The sequence below is a fragment of the Taudactylus pleione genome, unplaced genomic scaffold, assembly GCF_031769625.1.
Source record: "Taudactylus pleione unplaced genomic scaffold, aTauple2 ptg000010l, whole genome shotgun sequence".
NCBI lineage: Eukaryota > Metazoa > Chordata > Amphibia > Anura > Myobatrachidae > Taudactylus > Taudactylus pleione.
Window position 1 is genome coordinate 10,203,159 of NW_028284413.1, and position 23,642 is coordinate 10,226,800.

A 23,642-nucleotide genomic window follows, 5' to 3' on the forward strand; every position below is an offset into this window, starting at 1 on the left:
ACTAAACAACCTCTTTGAAAGATGGGATTGAAAGTGGATTTGGGTTTAAAGATCTCAATTTCTTCCGACCTCTCCCCCTTTTGGCTCAAAAAATACTTCTTCAAGGAAATTTTTCTAATAAATTTCTGCAAATCCACATAGGTTTCAAATTTATTGAGTCTATTATTAGGAGCAAATGTGAGTCCCTTTTTCAAGACTATATTTTCTTCATTAGTCAGAGTGTGGTTGCTTAAATTGAAAATTTTTGTTTCTCTCAAATCATTGGGTGTAGATGTTGGAATATTAACTTTCGAAATATTCTCACTAACTTTAACTTTTTTGCTTCTACCTTTCCCTCTACATCCCCTTTTATTTATCTTCTTTTTCATATTCAGAAATGTGTTTTCTTCCCTCTCTGACTCTTTCCTAAAAAATCTTCCTTGTTCAAAATATCAAATTTGTTTTGTGTGGGTATGGAATAATTCGATCTTGAAGGGTCTCTAGCATGCCACTCATCTTTCACATAAAATTTTTCTTTGCCCTGGTTGAAGTGGTATCTATTACGGTAATTCATCCCTCTTCTTGGTATGGTGTCATGGTGATAGTTCCATTTTCTAACAGGAGTATTATACCTATCATCCCTCCATCCAGTTCTAGGTCTTATCCAATTTTTACCAAAGTTGGAATTTCTCCTCACCCTTGCTCTATCCCCTCTCCGGTCTCTATTGTATTTGGAATATTTCTTAAAACTTCCGTATCTATCATGTTCCAATTCATCACAACTGCATATGGAATCAGCTTCATTATCTGTGTCGTAATTGACAATAGGGTTTCTGAATATATTAGACCCGCTTATATTATCATGGGGTACACTCTCTTTGTTTTCTTCTATTCCTTCCTCCCTTTCCACCTTATCCCTTAGGAATTTACGTTTTTTTCTCAGAGTGATTTCTTTCTCCTTTTTAACAATTCTGAATTCCATATTTCTTTCCATGGTCTCGCAATTTTCTGATCCCCTTAAAGGTTCAATTAGAGCAGTAAAATTCACAATTTGTTCTTCTAAATTAGCTAACTCCTTTCTTCTTTCCTGGACAATTAAGTCCATAAGAGAGAAGGAACAATCATTTAAAATTTTATTCCATCTATTTACAAATTCACCCTTCTCTAGTCTGACAGAGGGTGGTTTGTTAATTTTAAATCCTTCTGGAACTAGTTGTTCACTATGTATTTTTCCATAGTAACACTTTCCCACCATGCACGACTCTCCTTAGATAAAATATTCTCTAATTTTTTCAAAGTTTGGAATAAATCTTCCTCCGTTAAATTTGCATGATCAGTGTCTGTGGTAATATCTTCTTTACTATTAAATACAGAATTAATCAATAGTTTTCTCTGATTCCTATATCCTAGCATGATGCTGCAAGGTTCACAAGAATGACACGGTAAAAATCTAGAAAAAAATATAGGTAGGAACCTGCACTTCAATTTTATGGATGCTGCACTTCAATCCACTGAGGTGGTCACACAACACCTCACAACATGGCATAAACAATAAAAATGGAAAAAGGCGCAACCTTCTAGAATATAATAAACAATAAATATAAATAATCCAATTAAAGTCCACAAAATCACTAGGGAAGTGAAAATGTCCTCCTTCAATTTTCAGAGTGGGGTAATTCCGACAAATGAGATCCTCATAGTTGACATGCAAAAAAAGGGGAAAATCGCAATATAGCGTAATATATTGATTTTAATCACATAAAAGTTAACACAAAACGTATATCCAACATTTAAAATCCTCCACCAATATCAAAGCAGCGTACCAGAGGTGGCGGTGTATAATGCACACCCATTCACGTATAAGCCAAACAATCCAAAGTCTCCCGGGTACAACCTGGAATGGCAGCTCCTGGATGTGCACTCTTCGCTTAGATGTTAAAAATCCACTGGTGCTGTGTTCCTTTCACCAACGCATTTCAACTCCTATCTGGAGTCTTTTTCAAGGTGTATGTGGTTGGTGGTTTAGTCAGTACCTTAAATATCCCCTACTACCCTCTGATAGTTTAATCTGGGTAGGAGGAGTTCAATAATATAATACATTTCTTCAAATGTGCAAATAAAACAATCATGATACCTTTATAAATATAAGCATATCTAAAACAATTCTATAGATCTACAATAAAAATGAATAATATAAATTGCACTTTCATTCTAAAAATACATCGTTCAGTGGGGACGCATCACTTCCTGTTTGTACAATACCCGGAAGTGTGCCGCTAATTCCCCCCGACTTGAACCAACCTCGTGGCCTCAGCAAGGACCGCGTCAGCCTAGAATTCCTTCCAGCAAAACAATCCCCTCCGCAGCGTCACAACCGGACGCTTTGCCAGCGCATCCCCGCCGGTACACGGGAACAACCCTGTCCCACGTGCCGGAAGTCGGGTGCCGCAAGGCATCCGGTAGGGAGATGGTCCATACGTCACATCCGGAAAGAGCACTGCAGCGTGCTGTATGTAAACAATGCATCACTTCCGATGTAAACGGACCCACTCTTATACATAATACATAAACAGGGTAACAATAAAAAACAGGGGAACAATAAAAAATGGTGCTAAAGGAACCATTTAAGTTCAAAATCGACATTTAATCCATTAGGTGCTAAAGTGCCAATTTCATAAATAGATTTCATCTCTGTTTTAGCTAAAGAAGTTTCCACATCTCTTTTTCTCCAATGGCCTTCTACTTGTTGAATTCCTATCACCAATTTCAAATATTTAACGGAACATTGATGAACTTCTTTGAAATGTTTAGAGAGTGAGTGGTTTTCATATCCCTTTTTAATGTTCCTAATGTGCTCGGCCCATCTTACTCTTAAAGGCCTAGATGTTCGTGCCAATATATTGGAGGCCGCAACTGCACTCAATTAAATATACACAATTCTTATTATTACAAGTGATAAAGTCACGAATCTCATATTGTAAATTTTTTGAATTGGCACAATATTTTTCTATTTTACTTGACTGGTTCTGATGATTTTTGCACATAATACACACACCACATCTATAAAATCCTTTGCTTTTGACTCTCCCCTCTCATTTCTTATAAATTGCTCCTTTCACTAATTTATTCTTCAAGTTGGGAGCTCTCCTATAGATAAATTTCGGATTCTTAGGGATAATAGATTTGAGTATGGGATCTTCTTCTAAAAGATGCCAGTGTTTTCTTATGATTTTTTCAACCTCCTTATGTTGTCCATTAAAAGTAGTTATAAAAGGGAGAGAAATCTCTCTTTTAACTTTTTCCTTAGTAATTAACAACTCTTCCCTATCAATATTTATCATTTGTTCTATTACGGCATCAATGTCAGTAGTGGTGTATCCTTTAGATAAAAATTTTGATTTAAAATCTTCTGCTTGTTCTTTAAAAACTTGGACATCTGTGCAGTTCCGCCTTATCCGTCTAATTTGTCCCTTAGGGATATTGTTCAACCATAGGGGGTGGTGGTTGCTCTCAGTACTTATATAGGAGTTACTGTCAGTTGGCTTACAATAATTCCTAGTATGTAAAGTGCTATCTTGTATATATAAGACTAAATCTAAAAAACAAATTTCCTCAATACTGGATTTAAAAGATAAATCAATATTAAAAGAATTATAATTAAGTCCAGAACAAAACGTATTATGGCTGTCTAAATCCCCCTCCCATATAAATAAAATGTCATCAATAAAACGATACCATTTAAAAATGTTGAGAATAAAATTGTTATTGGTCCATATAAAATGCTCCTCCCACCATCTTTAGCACCTAATGGATTAAATGTCGATTTTGAACTTAAATGGTTCCTTTAGCACCATTTTTTATTGTTCCCCTGTTTTTTATTGTTACCCTGTTTATGTATTATGTATAAGAGTGGGTCTGTTTACATCGGAAGTGATGCATTTTTTACATACAGCATGCTGCAGTGCTCTTTCCGGATGTGACGTATGGACCATCTCCCTACCAGATGCCTTGCGGCACCCGACTTCCGGCGCGTGGGACAGGCTTGTTCCCGTGTACCGGCGGGGATGCGCTGGCAAAGCGTCCGGTTGTGACGCTGCGGAGGGGATTGTTTTGCCGGAAGGACTTCTAGGCTGACGCAGTCCTTGCTGAGGCCACAAGGTTGGTTCAAGTCGGGGGAATTAGCGGCACACTTCCGGGTATTGTACAAACAGGAAGTGACGCGTCCCCACTGAACGATGTATTTTTAGAATGAAAGTGCAATTTATATTATTCATTTTTATTGTAGATCTATAGAATTGTTTTTAGATATGCTTATATTTATAAAGGTATCATGATTGTTTTATTTGCACATTTGAAGAAATGGATTTTATTATTGAACTCTTCCTACCCAGATTAACCTATCAGAGGGTAGTAGGGGATATTTAAGGTACTGACTAAACCACCAACCACATACACCTTGAAAAAGACTCCAGATAGGAGTTGAAATGCGTTGGGGAAAGGAACACAGCACCAGTGGATTTTTAACATCTAAGCGAAGAGTGCACATCCAGGAGCTGCCATTCCAGGTTGTACCCGGGAGACTTTGGATTGTTTGGCTTATACGTGAATGGGTGTGCATTATACACAGCCACCTCTGGTACGCTGCTTTGATATTGGTGGAGGATTTCAAATGTTGGATATACATTTTGTGTTAACTTTTATGTGATTAAAATCAATATATTACGCTATATTGCGATTTTCCCCTTTTTTTGCATGTCAACGATGAGGATCTCATTTGTTGGAATTACCCCACTCTGAAAATTGAAGGAGGACATTTTTCACTTCCCTTGTGATTTTGTGGACTTTATTTGGGATTATTTATAGTTATTGTTTATTATATTCTAGAAGGCTGCGCCTTTTTCCCATTTTTATAGTTCTCCTAATCTGCCTGCTAAGTCTATACCTCAAGAGTGGTCTTCAGTGCAGAAGTGAATTGTCCAAGTGAAGTCTTTTTTGATATTTCTGATCCCTAACTGCAGTTGACGACAGTAGACTTACGCTCAATTTCATTATGTTTTTCTTCTAAATAACTACTCTATCTTTAGTCTTTATAATTAATATAATGTTGAGATTGAATCTTACTGTTATGCAATAGGAGATAGCTTTATAGATGTAATATTAGTGGTAGAATATGCCATAAATTAAGCTCTGTTGGCTTATATATACGGGATTCTTTTAGGTAATATTTGTTAGATTTATATAGTGAGGGAATTGTTCCATATATTGGGGTATTGTGTGGGTTTTTAAGCTGAGCCCGCTCTCCAACACCTCTAATTATTCTGTCACAGTGTTTTAGTGACAGAAGCTTTAGGTCCTTTATGGATGCTATTTCTGTCTATATTTTGTTATGGGTATTTTATTTATTTTTTATTTTTTATATTTACTTAATTTTATTTTATTCTTATTTTTCTTTTCATTATTTCTATTTTACTGGTGTTTATATACTTATTCCCTGTCGCAAATACCATTGTATAAGAATGATTATAGTTGTCTCATACCATATTTACATGTCTTTTTCCCATGGTTAATTTCTTAAGTATCAACGCTAAAGGTCTTAACTCCCCGCATAAGAGACGCCTAGCTCTAAAATATTTTGCAAACCAGAAAGCTGATGTAGTGGCAAGTCAGGAATCTCATTTCCTTCTACACTCTACCCCACAGTTCACTAATAACGCATATCCGGACTGCTATACTTCTTGTGGTCCGTTTAAAAGGAAAGGGGTAGCAATATTATTGAGTAGATCCTGTTCATTCAAATTGGAAAACAAATGGGCAGACTGTAACGGTAGATATCTCATTTTAGTTGGGAAGATCGGTCCTAAATATGTAACTCTCGTGTCTGCATACGCTCCTAATACTAGACAACCTCGTTTTCTTAAAACATTTCTACTTAAAATTCAGGAGATTAAAAAGGGAGCCTTGTTTCTTATGGGAGATTTTAATCTTGCACCAGATCCTAAACTAGCCAAATCTTCTTCCCTGGACAAACAGTCACTCAACACAGCCCGTTCTCTTGCTTCCTCCTTTTCGCACCTTCTTGCGGAGTTTGATCTATATGACGTGTGGCGGATTAAAAACCCAGGAACTCACGGCTACACTTTTTATTCTGCGGTACATAAATCATATTCCAGGATAGATTTGCTTTTAACTGATAAATGGTCTCTTCAGTTTATATCTCAGATTAATATTTTGCCAATCACCTGTTCTGATCATGCCCCTTTACTATGGTCCTGGTCCCCTTTTTCTAACTCCCCTTGTCTTAGTCCTTGACGCTTACAGGAATATATTCTATTAGATAATGAAGATTCACATATTCTACAAGAAGCGTTGACTTCTTATATTGAAATAAATTTACCTAATGACACTTCTGTAACAAACCACTGGTGTGCCCTTAAAGCAGTTATGAGAGGTGCTGCTATACAAGCTGCAGTTAAGATTCGGAAAACCACTCAGGCTTATCTTGCATACCAATCTGATCTTTTAAAATTGGAGAAGCAGCATAAACAACAGCCATGGGACTCTTTGGTCTTTTCTGCCCTACTTGAGGCTAGGAAAAAATTAATAACTTACATCTCTCCCAGGTTCAACATGCTATTACTAAACTAAATCAAAAGTTTTATTCCCTTGGTAATAGAGCTAATCGACTACTGGCGTGTAAACTTAGGGGAAAAAATTCTATTAACTGGATCAAATCTTTGTCTGGTCCTAATGGACTTATAACTGGCAACCCTAAAGATATCGCTCAATATTTTGCCTCTTACTACGAAAAACTCTATAACCTCAACCAAGACTCTTCTATTCCTCAACCTTCTGAAACCTTGATCAATTCTTTCCTAGACTCTGTTAACCTGCCTCGTCTCTCCTCTTTAGATTCTGAAGCATTATGTTCTCCCCCTAAAGAAATGTTAGAGGCACAAATTATTACTATACCTAAGCCTGGCAAGGATCCGACACTCTGTCAAAATGATAGGCCTATAGCTTTGTTAAACTCTGATGTTAAAATATATGCAAAACTAATTGCTAACAGATTAAATCCTATTCTTCCTGACTTTCTCTGGACGCAGAGAAAGCTTTTGACCGGCTTCATTGGCTCTTTATGTCTCGGGTTCTTGCTAGGTTTGGTTTCTCTGGTTTGTTTTTGAAAGCTATTCTAACCCTGTACACTTCAGCTCGCGTCTATAGCAACGGTTTCTTTCTAATAGCTTTAGGACTAGACAGGGATGCCCCCTTTCGCCTTTGGTATTCCCTCTAGTCATGGAACCGCTCGCTGATGTCTTTTTGCTGACGATGTACTTTTATTTATCACAAAACCGGACACTTCTCTTCCAGCTCTTCATACTATCCTTCAAGAATACTCTGCGGCTTCATACTACAAATTAAATACCTCTAAAACGGAAGTATTAGCATACAATATTGATCAGCCTGCTTTAAGTTCACTTCAGAGTAGCTATCCCTATGCTTGGCAGTCCTCAAGTCTTACATATCTGGGCATAAAAATCCCTTTAAAACTACAAGATGCCATACTGTATAATTATCAGCCCCTCCTAGAACAATTCTCAGCACTTACTAAAATGTGGGTAAATTATGAAATATCTTGGATGGGACGCCTTGCCACCGTAAAAATGATGTTATGCCTAAATTCCTCTATTTATGTAGAGCCATTCCATTTTTAGTCCCAATAAGCTTTCTGAATACATTTTATTCAGTCCTCTCTCTATTTATTTGGAATGGTAAATGTCCTCGTATGGCTAGAACTCGATTGTGTAGATCCAAGGCCGCAGGGGGGTTGGTGGCTCCCAACCATGAACTCTATCAGTATGCCTGTCTCCTAGATCAGATGAAAGACTGGTTGTCCCCTCTGCCATCTAAACCATGGGTAGCCATCGAATTTTCTATTTGTTCCAATTTCCCCCTACGGGCTGCTATCTGGGTTAAACCTGCTGATAGGCCCTCTCAATTTCTTGCTTCCAGAAGTGTTTCTGATACCCTTAAAGTTTGGGACAAATTGATTGGTGCCCAGGGTGAATTTTCCCTTCCATCTTCCATCTCCATATTGGCACTCTCAAAATTAATCCATGACCTCTCTTTGACTAATTGGCATGAATGTGGTATCCTAACGGAATTGGTATGAAATACCGCCGGCCGCATGGCCAGCGGTTCGATTCCCGTCAGCGGCAGCCCGACATGAGCAGAGATCCCGGCAGCAGAAGCCCGACAGCGCTGGAAATCCCGATCGTGGATAGGGAAGTATAGACTAACCTAACCCCCCTAACCCTCCTTAGGGGTGCCTAACCCTAACCTCCCCCCCAAGTGCCTAACCCTAATCCCCCCTCTAAGTGCCTAAAACTAACCACCCCCTTCCCCGCTGCCTAAACCTAAGTCCCCCGGGGGGTGCCTAACCCTAAGTCCCCCCCGGGGGTGCCTACCCTAACCCTCCCTCCCCCTAGCCTAACCCTAACCCTCCCGGGGGGTGCCTAACCCTAAGTCCCCCCCGGGAGCCCTAAACCTAACCCTCCCCCCCGCGGCTGTCCGCTCGCGGCGCCCGGCATCACTACGATCAGGATGCCGGGCGCCGGTCTTCCGGCGTCGGGGAATGCCGGGCGTCTACATATAGACGCCCGGCATTTCACCCTTGCCGGGATATGACAGTCGGGAAGCCGGCTGCCGGTATTTAGGCAGTCGGCTTCCCGATTGCATACCATCCTAACAGCTAAACATCTATATATAGATCAACAACTTAAATCATTCCAACAACTTCGAGATTAATATGATATCCCTAAGAAAGATTTCTTTAAATACTTGCAGGTGAGGCATTAGATACTCTCCAATTCTTCTTTGTCATGTCCCCTTCCCTCTCCTCCTCCATACATACTTTCTAAATTTGCTACTGCTGATCATAAAGGGGGTATCACTATGTGGTATAATATGCTATTATCGCCTCTAGAAGATGGTAGGCTCTCTATACAATCCAGATGTGAATCAGAACTTAATATTTCTCTGACAGACGAGTATTGGATTACTCTATTTACAAATATTTTTAAAATGTCTAAGTGTTTAAACCACTCAGAAATGTTATTTAAGTTATTGCATGGTCTATATTACACTCCAGTTAAATTACACAATATTTGTCCTGATTCCTCTAAGTTTTGTTGGAGGAATTGTGGAAATGAGGGCACCCTTCTACATACTGTATATTCTGGTCTTGCCCCGTGATCCTTTCTTTATGGATGGAGGTATTTCAGTTGATTACCCAGATCACAGGGGAGGCCCTTCCACAGTTGCGTGAAACTGCTCTCTTACATTATTTCCCCCTTTCAGTGCACAATAGTAATAAAAAATTTATTGGGCATATCTTTATAGCTACTAGAGCGGCTTTGGCACAATTTTGGAGGAGATCTGATCCCCCCCTTCTCTCGACAATAATCTCCAAGATCCAGAGAAGTTTTGAAATGGAAACTTTTGGGTTCAAATATTCTATTTTATCTTCATCCCCTTTGAGTCAGTGGCGACCTTGGTTTGATTTCTATGATGCTCACAAATCAAAGACATCTCCTATTAGTATTGTCCGTGTTTCACATTGATAATACATGTAATACGGTGGTTGTATTTCTTTATCTTTATTAGTGATTGTAATGTGTATGTGTTACTATTTTTCTCTTTATTTTCTTTTTATTTCTTTTTCTTTTATTTTCTTTTCTATCTTATCTCCAATTTTATTGATTTGTTATTATGTTCATTACTACTATATTTTAATTTTTTGCTCTGTATAGTAGATTTCTGTATTGATATATATGATCTGTATTGAAAATTTTTCACTAATAAAAATACTTGAGTTGAAAAACAGACCTTTAGCAAGCACCTGCAATCCTAAAAACACCTGACACATCCCTGCAGACCCCTAAGAAGGCTATTTCACTAGTTTTAATGCTTGTCCCCCCACTTTGTACTTTTTTGCCCTCAAAATGAAAGTACTTTTTTGGGGTGTTAAGTTTTTTCCCTGGATTTTTTGATGCAGTTGTCCTTTGGGGGGCTGTCCCAATGGTTCTAAATGGTTTCCCCATGTTTGTACTTAAAATAAAAATTGTGCACTTCTGTTCTCCTACTGTTCTTAGGCGAATCTTTGTCACCTATTACTGTACATTGCATTGACTTTCTGTGTAGGTGAAAACCGTCTGGAATTGAATTTGGAGATAACTTCCGACCACACGAAAAGCCCTGATCCATGATACATTTCCGCGGAAAATGGCTTTTCGCTTCTAATTGAATACGCCCCTTGGTCAGCACAACTTTTTTAAACAAAGACAGTCTTATTGGAGCCCTCTGTCCCTCAACATCTGCTGACAGGGACATCGTTCAATGTACAGTCTCAACTAACACTTTCCTAGATGGCTGGGAGGGATTCTTTGAAGCAAAAGCATTAATGAGAACATTTTAAATAGAAGGAACAAAAACGCACACTAACCTATAAGAACTGAGAGTAGTTAAATTATCTAGTAAAGCCCTAGTTCCACTCACAGGTATTGTTACTTTGAAAATAATTAGAAAATTGAACACCAGTCTTTTATTAAAATAATATGGGAGGTACACAATCCAAACCCTGTGTAGTTGCTGCTACAGAAATCTGGACCTGCACCTTATAAGAACAAGTTCATATTGCCACCATACCTCCCAGGAGAGGTAAACTAGTCATTGCCAGACTGAAAACTTTCTCTAACCTCCACAAGCCCAAAGCTTGCCTCATTTCACAAAATACAACTAACAAAGGAAGGTGTAGACATACTTCTAAGTTATGTTTTTTTTAATCTCTTTATTTATTACAGGTAGATAGCAATAAATAAGAAAAGAAAAATTATATACAGCCATAAAAAAAAGATAATAAAAGGTGTCAAACTACCCTGTTTGTGATTTTGCATACTTCTAAGTTTTAATCCATCTACTGCACAGACGCAATGGTTTGTATCCAGAATCTGGTTGTTCCATTGGGAGAGCCGGACACTTCTTTATGCCTTTCCTCCCCAGTACTATAACTGTCTTACAGAAAATAAAGGCTGACTGAGTCAAGAATATTCTAGTTTCTTCCTAATTTGGCCACAAAGGACTTGCTCAAACTATATTGTACAAGGGTTCTTACAGAACTACATTGAGGAGACATCAGACTTAGGGAGGTAGTAGTTGCTTCTGCTAATGAACTAACACCCAGGGCCGGATTAACAATGGGGCGGGTGGAGCTACAGCTCCAGGCCCACCCACAAAAATAGGCCCACAGGATCCTCTGCAGTTTTGACATTGTCACCACTAACAGCCGCACCGCAAAGCCATTTACCTCCGGCTTTGCTAGGCTATGCCCAACCAGCCCCGGCCGTCCAGAAGCTCTGCAATGGTTGGATATCAGAAGCACCACCCAGGTGTCCAAAGCACTGCCCGTTCAACCAGCTCTATGAAGCCCCGTCCATTTGTTTACATCTGTCGAAGCCCCTCCCACCCACTGCACTTAAGCCCCGCCTAAAGAGCCCTGCACATTCACTTTCCACAATCCCTCCCTCCTCAGCAACTCATTTGGTGGGCACCTGGTTCCAGGCACTAAAAATATATGAAAAGTGGAGCCACAAAGAACTGTCTCGAGAAGACCTGATTAATGGTAGCTGGCTGAGAAACACATGGGCACTTGGCAGCTATAACCATCTGTGAGGTGAAGTCTACATTAATCTAGCAAGTCAGTCACAGTGTAATGTCTGGTGCTGCTCTTCTTTGTGTGATATGACCTTCCCCTGGGGCAGTCTATCTATCTATCTATCTATCTATCTATCTATCTCTCTCATATCTATCTCTCTCATATCTATCTATCTCATATCTATCTATCTCATATCTATCTATCTATCTCATATCTATCTATCTATCAATCGATATAGGCTTATATATTATTCCTGAGTGCTGCAAATTTGATGTATGTATGGATTTATTTTGGGGGCACCGTCAGACGGTAACTTTTTTACGGGAGTGCCGGACCTGCTGCAGTGTGTATATATGGGATGTACTACCAGTGCCAAAATCCCGGCACCAGTATCCCAACCGTTGGCATCCCAAAAGTAAGTATTGTGGTGCAGGGGGAGGGTAGTGTTAGCTAGCGATGTTAGGCACTAGGGGAAGGGTTAGGCACCAGAGAGGGAGGGTTAGGGTGTGGGGAGGGGGTGTTTGGTTTAGGGGGAGGTTAGGTTTAGGCACTAGGGGAGGAGGTTAGGCACCGGGGAGGGTAGGTTAGGGTAGGGGTTAGAAAAGTACTCACCACAGCGACCTATGGGTGTCGGTATTCAGGCTGTCGGGATGCCGCTGTCTGTATTAAGACCAACGGCATCCCGACAGCTGGGATATCATACCCAACCTGAATATATATGTATATATAAAATAAATATATATACATACACACACATATGTATTTCCTATCCTCCTCTGTCCCACCCCGTCTCTATTCCCACTCCCCTCTTCTTCTGCCATGCCGGCCCCAACATACAGGACTGGGGTTCTAGACCAAGTGGAGTCCAGGCCGAGATTTGGTGCTACCCCCTTCATACACCATCTGCCACCCTAAGCTAAGTACACACTAGATGATATTTTGGATGATTTATCATTTTGGGATGAATCGGAATGACAAATTGTCCACATCATCCAGTGTGTATGCACTATTGCGTGCTCCTGTGCATCTTTCGTCGCATGATCAGATCCGCCTGCAGTGCAGGACAATCTGGATATATGGTGGCCAACACCATGGTTCTGGATACGGCAGGGGAACAATATATCTGCTGGTCATACACCAGATCGTACAGTGTGTTACGAACCGCACGATTTATATCGGGCCATCGCTGAGTACACACATTGTCTAGTGTACTCCTTCTAAAATCCTGGGGATGCTTAATATTTGCAGTGGCACACTATAGGCCCTTCATGAATTTCAGCTCCAGGCCTATGTAAACCTTAATCTGGCACTGCTAACACCCTGCACAAGGGCCAGATACCTTTAGATAAGACAAGAATTAAATGATTGGAAGAACTCTTAAATCTTATGACTCAGGGCCTGATTCAACTTCAGACGGAATTGCAAAGCTGCTCGCAGGCTATAGATATATGATGTATTCTCACAAGCAACTTTGCATTTCCGTCTGTGCCGATATGGTAATGCAGCAGGAGGCATTACGTATCCAAGCTCCGTTGTCCAACGTAGCATCGGATAATCTGCGTACCATCAGTCGGCAAAGATGACCCATGGGGTCACGCTGCCGGCCGCCGTAGTTGAGATGAAGAAGCCAGGAAATCTCCATCAGCCAACGGAGATCCTGGCTTTTTCCCTCCCTCCCAACGGCAGCGACACGGCCCCCTACCCTCCCACAAACGGCAGCTGACTGTCAATCACTGACAGTCTGCGAGCAGGATCGCAGACCCATTCTGAGCATATGCAGAACGGGTCATGCGCCTCCGCTGATTCCCGAACATCAGGAATCTACGCTCAGCAGTGCACTAGCATGAACTGCTGAATCAGGTCCTCAGTCCTTAGCTTGATTATCGATCTAGCAAAAACAGATTGGCACCTTATCCTGATTATGAACAGTTGGGATAGAAGCAGTTACAGATTGAGGCATTCCACCTATATCTCAGCCAGGTTGATTGAGTAATTGGTTTCAAGGTGTCTTTATAAGGCTGTCTCACTGGCTGGTATAGCATGAGTCGCTTAGGTTCTGTTCTCTGTATCTGTTTGGGTCTATTTCTCTCAACTGTTTAAAGTTTAATTATTAATTAATGTCATAAATCCTATTAAACCTTCGCGTCTGGGATCCGTTTAGGCAAGCTTGGCAAAAATATTGGCTTGGCATCTGTTGCTGACTGCCTCAGATGACATATAGCTACCATTCCCAGCTCGACGAGTATAGCTACATTAATGCCAGATTTACAGTTAGACTCTTGGGCCAGTAGCAGTTTTCCTACATTGGGAGATGTTCTGTCTGATAATGGGCTTTGCCCGTTTTCATATTTACAGTCAGCTTATAATATCCTGGACTTCTATAAATGGGCTACAGACATAGGAGTCTCCAGGCATGCAGAGGACGCAGTTGCTAATTTATGGACACCCAGAAAACAGTGTTTAAATGGTCTGACATGTCTGCGTTTTCCTAACCACCTCTGTTTCCTTTCCCAAATGCTGACTACCTGTCACTCAAATTCCAAATGAATCCTCTATGAGTAAGTGATCGCAAAAAATCACTGCACATGCGGCTTTCATGTATGCGCAATTGCTAAAAATAACTCAAACTGCGTAAATATTGGCATTGCGTGCGGGTCTGAATCAGGTCCAATCTCTGCAATTAAGACACTGGATTCAGAATTCCATACCTGCCCCCTTAAGGAAGCCAACGTTCCCAGGATATACACTAGCATGGATCACTTCACCTACTCACAAAGGGGGATTACCTGGTGGTATCGTTCCCAATATATGGAAGTTAAACAGGAGAAATATGTCTGTCATACTAAATGGGAGCATGACCTGTCTCAGCCAATTTCTTAGGGGACTTAGGGTTAGGCCACCCCCCGGGAGGGTTAGGGTAGGGAAAGGGGGGTTTAGGGTTAGGCACCCCTCCCCCGGGAGGGTTAGGTATAGGCTGCGGGGAGGGGGGTTAGGTTTAGGCACTGGGTGGGGAGGTTATGGTTAGGCACCACTAAGGGAGGGTTAGGGTAGGGAAAGGGGATTTCGACCCGTCGGGATGCCGTTGTCGGTATTTGATCCAGCGGCTAAACAGCCACCGGCATTACATACCAATTCCTTTCCAGATATTGTTGGAGAAATTGTAAGCAGGTGGGGACATGTTTCATATTTGTTGGAATTGTCCGCGCTTGCAGCTAATTTGGGCAGAGGTCTTTACGTTAATAAGAGAAGTTACAGGAGTAACTGTACCTGTTGACCAATTAGTAGCTCTGTTTCACTTTTATCCTGGGGAAATGACACCGGGGGACAAGTATATTATGGGCCATATTTTGGTGGCCACAAAAGCTGCCATTGCTCAATTTTGGAGGACCGCTGCTGTGCCCAGTTTACCAGTTATTGAGAATAAGATTCAGGAATACTTTAACTTTGATACTCCTCCTCATTATCCCCTCTTATGAAACGGCTCAGATGGAGTGTGTATCGAGAGGCGCAGGGACATATATAGCATATAGGATGTAGTCATGATGCCGATAGACGGGATGCTGGCTGTTCCCAACCCTATATGGGATGTAGTTATGATGCAGGCGGACAGGATGCCGGCTGATGAAAATGCGGCAACGGAACTAAACATGGGCGCCTAAATCCCGACGCCAGTTTAGATACCAATGCTGGAATCCTTACAGTCGGCATTCCAAACATAAGTATAGTGGGCTCGTGTTAGGTGTTAGCTGCGGAGGGGGGTTAGGTTTAGGCACCACAGGGGGAGGTGGTTTAATATTAGGTTACAGACAAGGGGGGTTAGGTTTAGGCACCACTGGGGGGGAGGTTAGGGTTAGGCACTAAGGGGGGGGTTAGGTTCAGGCACCCTGGGGGGAGGGTTAGGTTTAGACACCAACAGTGTGGGCAGGGTTAGGGTGCAAGAAGGGAGGGCTAGGGTTAGAGGCTGAAGGAGGGAGGGTTAGGATACTTACGTACCCCTGTCGGGATACTGAGCATCGGGATGCTGCTGTCGGTATTTTGACAGCTGGCATCCCAACTGCCGGTATTTCATACCCAACCCCTTGCAAGTATGTGTATCATCGCTACATCTCAAGTGTTCTGCACTTTAGGCCAATATGAACAAAGAAGTTAGATATCCCTTCCCTGGGCCTCAACCCAACCTGTATTCTGTTCCCTTTGCTCTCTTTTCCTTTCTCTATCCCTTTTATAATTTGTAAGTGAAACTCTCAATAAAAAACTAATGTGTAAATAAATAAATAAAAATAAATTACCTCTCTCTTACTCAGCCATATATTTGTTAGGTTCGCACCATCCTTGCGTACACCTTCATTTTGTGAACTAGATGGATATTCTGGGTCAGGTGTCCCCCGAGGACTCATGTAGGCTCTTCCCCCTCCTAATATCACCTGCAGGGAAAAACATGATGAAAACGGTGAATTATTCTGATAGGTCACGTATACAGACACACAAACAGATGAAAAAAAATAAGAGATATAGATATATACTGTATATATATATATATATATGTGGTGGAGACGGCGGTACTCACAGGACTTCCAGTAAGTTAAATCATAGGATGCTTAGACCTAAGCATCCTATGATTTAACTTACTGGAAGTCCTGTGAGTGTCGCCGTCACCACTACATATATTGCACGGAGGATATTACCCCCAGGGAGGGCACCAAGGCAAAGTTTAGTTTTTTAACGTGGAGTGCCGGTATTCTCTCTCTATAAATATATATATCTCATTTACTATTGTGTCCGTCTAGTGCTGGCGCAGTGAGAGCTGGAGGGCCATGCCCCCACCTCCTCGGGGTGATGCAGAGTTAAGTCAACTCCTAAAATAACATATAGAAAGATAGATTATTTCTGTGGTGCTGGCCAGCGGCAAATGTGTGTAATAAACCTTTTCTTGAGGATATAAATATTCCATCATTTCACAATGAGCTATATAAAACACTGTCCATCTGGTAGTATATTCAGGTTTATAAAGGTTATCATTTATTTAATAATCAGAGAACAGCAGAGAAATGTCCTGGAGTTTGTACTTCTATTGTGGACATAAAACATTCAAATTGCTGGATTCAAATAGTTCACTTCAGTTGCAGTGATAATAGTTACTAAAAAGCACATGGCATTTATTTAAACAAAAAATTATTAAATAAAAAAAATAACAAAAGTGTAAAAAAAAAATAAAGCATAAAATAAAATCTAAAAACTAGGTATCTGACATAAATCAATCTGAAACACATTTTGCGGTAACATCTGCTTCTTCAGCCAGCGAAAAAGTGGAGGTAAAAAAGAGACAGTGGGATAAGGAGAGACAGGATTAGGGAGGAAAGAAGAGATTGGAAGCGAGAGGAAGAGAGAAGAGCAACAACAGTTAGTAACCTAGCAAATGCTAGCAAATGACAATTCCGAAATACCAGTACATAAATATGTGAGAAAATTCAGAGGCACTCTGTGAATGATGGTATCAAAGGGAATTTAGGGCCTGATTCAGACCCGGACGATAAGATGCGCTCGCATTGAGCGGTTTTTCGCAATCTGCGCATGCGTATGAGATGCAATGCGCATGTGCGAACCAGTCATTGCGATGGCAAAGTGATCGCCATTAGCCCGCAGTTGGGTCGCTATTTTGAGTGACAGATAGTGCCGTTTGTGGGTGGTAACGGGAAGATGCTTGTAAACGGGGGTGTGGATGTGCGAACGCAGGCGTGCCCGACCGTCAGAACGGCGTTTAATGGGTGTGCATAATTAGCAAAGTAGCGTCATTACAAACGTGACTGGGTTGTATATTAGCCTGAACTGCTCGCAATGTTGTGGAGGGCAAAGGCTACCACAAGCACTGCTAGCAGCTCCGATGGCTCTCGTTGGTCCAGATTAATCCTGCAACTGCCGGAGATGACGTGTTTTGCGAGTGGCAAAGGGGCGTCTTTATACAGGTGCGAGCAGATAGTGCGGTCGCTTGCTATTACTTAGTGGGCGGCTTTACGCGATGCAGTGCGAGCACATGATTTAAATAGCCGGCTCCTTTTAGCCAGCGAGCGGATGCAAATAGCGTCCATGTCTGAATCAGGCCCTCATTCCACACAACAGTAACACAGTACCAACAATTCAAGACCTGTTGATATCTTTTTAAATTTGAAAGAGAGATCTAACAGGTCTTGAAATGTTCCTGCAACTGTTGTGTTGAATAAATTTCCTCTGATACTTTTCCTTCCTGGAGTACCATCTAATTTTACACTGGCACCAAAGGTTGCTGTCTTAAGACAGCATTTTTCATACATTAATATATACATATTTTTTTTATTTGTAATTAATCAATTGTGGAACTTGTAGCTTCCAGAATAGAAGTGTAATGTTTTAGTAACTTTCAAGTAGTGTTATATGGATAAAGTGATACTGTTGCTATTATTAAAGACATTGGGGCCTATGTATCAAAGCTTGATGAAAGATAAAATTGTGAGTGATAAATCACCAACCAATCAGCTTCTAATTTACATTTTGTAGGCTGTGTTTGAAAAATAACAGTTGTGATCTGATTGGTTAATACTTTTTCTCTCAGAATTTTATCTCTCATCAAGCTTTGATACATAGGCCCCATATCTCCTTACCACTAATGAAGACAACAATCTGTCAATTCCTACTAATAAAGTTATATCTGTTTAATCTATTGATGTTTCACCATAGCCCACAAGTTTTTTATAATTACATTAATATCTGTGTTTTCTACTAGCTGGTATGCAATGTCCTTGCAGCCACTGTCAATCATACTTTGAGTCATCTCATTGTCTGAATACCAATCCCTATCGGCACTATGGGCATACGCAGCAGCTGGAGAGGCATGTTGGACACGGGTTGTTGTCACAATACCAACAGATTTACCTGTAAATACACATAATTTAAAAATGTAAACAAAATTGCAGGTATAAAGAAAAGAGGACAGAGCCTGATTAATGTGTCATGAGGCCCTAGCCAAAATGCTGTAAATACAATAAAATAAAAATAGAAACAGGTTACAGAAATTCAGCAGCAACAAACCCACAGGACCTAAAACCATAGCCTAGGTTACATAATGGAGTGGCAGGCATAAATTGGTCAACTCCATTAATACAGTAATGTACACTGTGTAAGATGGGAGAAAAGGCTATTCCATTTTATTACTTTAACGCAAATCAAAGCTGATGGAGTGCTCAACCATTATTCAGCCCCGGTCATCCCTCCTACCGTTAAGTGGGAGTTTTTTTGTTTTGTATTATTGAGGTCTATTCATTATCACTTAATTTCTATAAAAGCAGGTAAAAATTTTAATTTTCACCTACTTTTGTGAAAATTAAGGATCAGGGCTATTCATTATAAAGGTAATGCGGGACATATCACTGATACCTCTGGCTTACCAACCCCAATCTGTCCCGCTGTCCCCATCAGTGGCGTAAGTAGGGCATGGCGAGCGGGGCACATGCCCTGGGCACCATGGCAAGCCCTGCAGAGGGGGGCGCCGCCGGCCAGGACATCGTACCCGCACGCCCTCCCCAGCACCACTATTGTGTCCTGAGTCTGTTTTTTAACGAGCAGGCAAGCCCCTCCTAGGCAGCCTTCCTACCAGCTCTATCCTCCTGACCTGCTGGAGTCCTGGACTAGAGCTGCCGTCTGCGTCGGGTGAGGAGTGATCTTCCCTCCCCAGCGATCTCCATCACCGCTGCCCGCGCACACTACAGGTAAGTTCTTGGGGGAAGGGGGAAGGCTAATAGCTAAACTGCTGCGAGGGGGATTTGGGGGAAGGAGATTGGATGGCTAAACTCAGTTGCCGCGGGGGGGGTATTGAATGGCTAAGCTGCCATGGGAGGTGAGGGGGTGTTCATTTTTTGTGTGCGGGGCTGCTGGCTGCATTTGTGTGCGTGTAAGTGTGTGTCTCTGTATAGGTTTTGTGTGTGTGTGTAAGTGTCTGTATATGCTTTCAGTGTGTGTAAGTGTGCCTCTGTATAGGCTTTGTGTGTGTAAGTGTCTGTATAGGCTTTGTGTGTGTGTCTGTATATGCTTTCAGTGTGTGTAAGTGTGTCTCTGTATAGGCTGTGTGTGTGTAAGGGTGTCTGTATATGCTTTCAGTGTGTGTAAGTGTGTCTATGTATAGGCTTTTTTTGTGTGTAAGTGTGTCTCTGTATAGGATTTGTGTGTGTAAGTGTGTCTCTGTATAAGTATTGTGTGTGTGTAAGTGTGTGTCTCTGTATAGGCTTTGTGTGTGTGTAAGTGTGTCTCTGTATAGGATTTGTGTGTGTGTAAGTGTGTCTCTGTATAGGCTTTGTGTGTGTGTAAGTGTGTCTGTATAGGCTTTGTGTGTGTGTCTGTATATGCTTTCAGTGTGTGTGTGTCTCTGTATAGGATTTGTGTGTGTGTAAGTGTATCTTTGTATAGGCTTTGTGTGTGTAAGTGTGTCTCTGTATAGGCTTTGTGTGCGTGTGTTAAGTGTGTGCCTCTGTATAGGCTTTGTGTGTGTAAGTGTCTGTATATGCTTTCAGTGTGTGAAAGTGTGTCTCTGTATAGGCTTTGTGTGTGTGTAAGTGTCTTTATAGGCTTTGTGTGTTAGCAAGTGTCTGTATATGCTTTCAGTGTGTGTAAGTGTGTCTGTATAGGCTTTTTGTGTGTGTCTGTATAGGCTTTGTGTGTGTGTGTGTGTGTGTGTGTGTGTGTGTGTGTGTGTGTGTGTGTGTGTGTGTGTGTGTAAGTGTCTGTATATGCTTTCAGTGTGTGTGTGTGTGTCTGTGTAGGCTTTGTGTGTGTGTAAGTGTATCTCTCTGTATAGGCTTTGTGTGTGTGTCTGTATAGGCTTTGTGTGTGTAAGTGTGTCTGTATAGGCTTTGTGTGTGTGTGTGTGTGTGTGTGTGTCAGTATAGGCTTTTTGTGTGTGTGTGTGCCTCTGTGTAGGCTTTGTGTGTGTGTGTCTGTATAGGCTTTGTGTGTGTATAAGTGTGTGTATCTGTATAAGCTTTGTGTGTGTAAGTGTGTGTCTCTGTATAGGCTTTCAGTGTGTGTAAGTGTGTCTGTATAGGCTTTCAGTGTGTGTGTGTATATGTGTCATGGTTTATGTGTGTATGTGTCAGCGTGTGTGTGTAAATGTGTCAGTGTGTGTATATTTGTCAGTGTGTGTGTATATATGTGTCAGTGTGTGTCACTGTATGTATATGTGTGTGTATATGTGTCATGGTGTGTATATGTGTCAGTGTGTGTCAGTGTATGTATATGTGTCAGTGTGTATGTATGTATATTATCAGTGCGTGTGTGTGTATATGTGTCATGGTGTGTGTGGGTATATGTGTAAGTGTGTCTGTATAGACTTTCAGTGTGTGTGTGTAAGTGTGTCTGTATAGACTTTCAGTGTGTGTGTAAGTGTGTCTATATAGACTTTCAGTGTGTGTGTGCAAGTGTCTCTGTATAGGCTTTCAGTGTGTGTAAGTGTGTCTGTATAGGCTTTCAGTGTGTGTGTGTCATGGTGTATGTGTCAGTGTGTGTGTAAATATGTCAGTGTGTGTATAAATGTGTCAGTGTGTGTGTATATTTGTCAGTGTGTGTCAGTGTATGTATATGTGTCAGTGTTTGTGTGTATGTATATGTGTCAGTGTGTATGTATATGTGTCATGGTGTGCGTATATGTGTCAGTGTGTGTCAGTGTATGTATATGTGTATGTATGCATGTATATAATCAGTGTGTGTATATGTGTCATGGTGTGTGTGTGTATATGTGTCATGGTGTATGTGTAGATGTGTCAGTGTGTGTGTGTGTGTGTGTATATGTGTCAGTGTGTATCTATGGTAGTGTGTTTGTATGTCTGTGTGTATCTGTGTCAGTATGTATCTATGGCAGTGTGTGTATATGTGTCAGTGTGTGTGTATATGTCTGTGTGTGTCTGTGTGTTGAGAGACAACGCGGGGGGAGTGATGGTGTGCTGAGAGTTGATGCAGGGGGGGAGATGATGGTGTGCTGAGAGACGACGCAGAGAGGGGAGGCGATGGTGTGGCTAAGAAGAGATGACACGCAGTGAGATGATGGTGTGGCAGAGAGACAACACAGGGGGAAGGAAGTTACACAGGGGGAAGGAGTCTGGTTGAATCTCTAATATTCCTACACAAACAGGCATCTTCCGGACAATGTGACCTACATGAATATTGAATACAGACTGAAGACGCCGTCGTCCCAGGGAGGATGTATTTCTTAAGAGTTCCACATTGTGAGAAACCACCGTATAGGTAAGGTGCATATGGAATAGAAAGGAATGTTCCCAGACTGGCAAGAAATTGGTGGCGTGTCATGTTGGCCCGCCCCATTTTCAGTAGCCGCTTGGACGCGCTACACTTATTTTCCTGTGTGTGTGTGGGGCTCCAATCTTAAATTTGCCCTGGGCTCCGAAGACCCTAGTTACGTCTCTGGTCCCCATACACTACTATGGGGACCTAACTTCATCAAGCTCTGAAGCTTTACTGTGGGAGCATTCGCCATCTACGGGTGGTATTTGCTCCCTCACCCCCGCTCCTTCCTTATGGGAAGGAGTACCGGGTTATGAAGAGTAATCCGAAACCGCCCCTTTCCAGCTCCTTTCGCCGGGGCTTTATGCGCCTGCGTGAAGCCCAGTTTCCTGGCCCCCGATAATAAACATGATGAATGGCTCCCTTAATTTGAAAATTTTATTACAAATTTTGAAAATATAGCCTACATGGGAAATAATACAATTCACGACAAATAGAAATAGCATAATACAAATAAAAGGAAAACAAACAAGAACATGTCATTGACAATAGCCATATCCATAACAATATAAAAGATAAAAAGTAGGGGTAGGACAAGAGGCGAAAGGAGAAAGGGGAAATTATCCAGAGACAATAAAAATCTTAAAACATTCTATGGTTCATACAAAATCAAACATATAATATTTATTTTAGAAAAAAGGAGAACATTGATGACAAAGCACTATCCAACAGTACAACATTAAGAGAACCAAAACCCACAGAACATTATAAGGGTACTTTGCTCACAGGGGGGCTCGATGTGGGTCTTAATGAGGAATAATATTCAAACCACAGTCTCCACTTAACCAAAGGAGAAGACGTTGAGGTAGAATATTTAAAACCCAGAATTTCAATGTCATAGCTCTTTTGGACATACCGTAAGTAACTACCATAATGTGCGTATCCACTAGCAGACTGTGAAACGACTGCACGATTACAATGTTTTAATTGTGCAGTCGTTTCACAGTCTGTGCTGTGCTTACACTGAATGATCAGTGGTTCAGTGTAGGGACCCTTCCTCATCCCCGAACATGGGCAATCTGTCATTATCGGCAGATTGACCAGCATGTTTGGGCGATGATACAGAAGATGTCAAAAACGACCAGCGGGCATGCGCATCGCTGGTCGTTTTTTACATTAAACTGCCCGGTTTGTGCCCAATTAATGAACTATTCAACGATAACAATGTTGTTATCGTTCAATCGCTCTGTTTAATCAGGTAGTGGATACCTGCCTTTAGAGCAGGCTGGGGAATTAGGATTCTTCCAGTATTGAGCAATGGCTGATTTTGTAGCACAAAAGACGTGACCAGTTACATACCTACAATGGGTTTAGAGAGAGATGGAATAATGATGAAGTAATGCCGTTTATGCAACCATGTCAGAGTGAGAAATATTCTTTTTATAAACGTAACCAGCATTTCTGATATGGAAACCCTCTCACCAGTTAGTTTGCACCTCACCACGGTCTAAAGATACTTATATCATGCAGAAATGTTGCCTTTTCAAGACATGAAGGACAATTTGAACATTACAGCAAATGCCGGACAAGCAGATATTTATAAAAGTCACACGAAGGAATGCTATATTTGGATTGCAGTTGAGTAAACGATTTGGCACTGGTATTCTCCAGGTGGTCAAGACATGTGGAGAGC

At 41.3% G+C, this 23,642-nt stretch overlaps 1 protein-coding gene across 1 annotated transcript in view; it reads right to left on the minus strand.

Annotated features, from left to right (window-relative positions):
* LOC148542689 (intestinal-type alkaline phosphatase 1-like) overlaps window positions 1–23,642 on the minus strand; it is a 53,161-nt gene that overhangs the window by 18,393 nt on the left and 11,126 nt on the right. Inside the window, exons 4-5 of the mRNA XM_088467442.1 lie at window positions 18,423–18,595; window positions 15,979–16,113 (exon numbers count right to left, since the gene is read on the minus strand). Coding sequence (XP_088323568.1) covers window positions 15,979–16,113; window positions 18,423–18,595 — 308 coding nt within the window. The remainder of the gene's footprint in view (window positions 1–15,978; window positions 16,114–18,422; window positions 18,596–23,642) is intronic.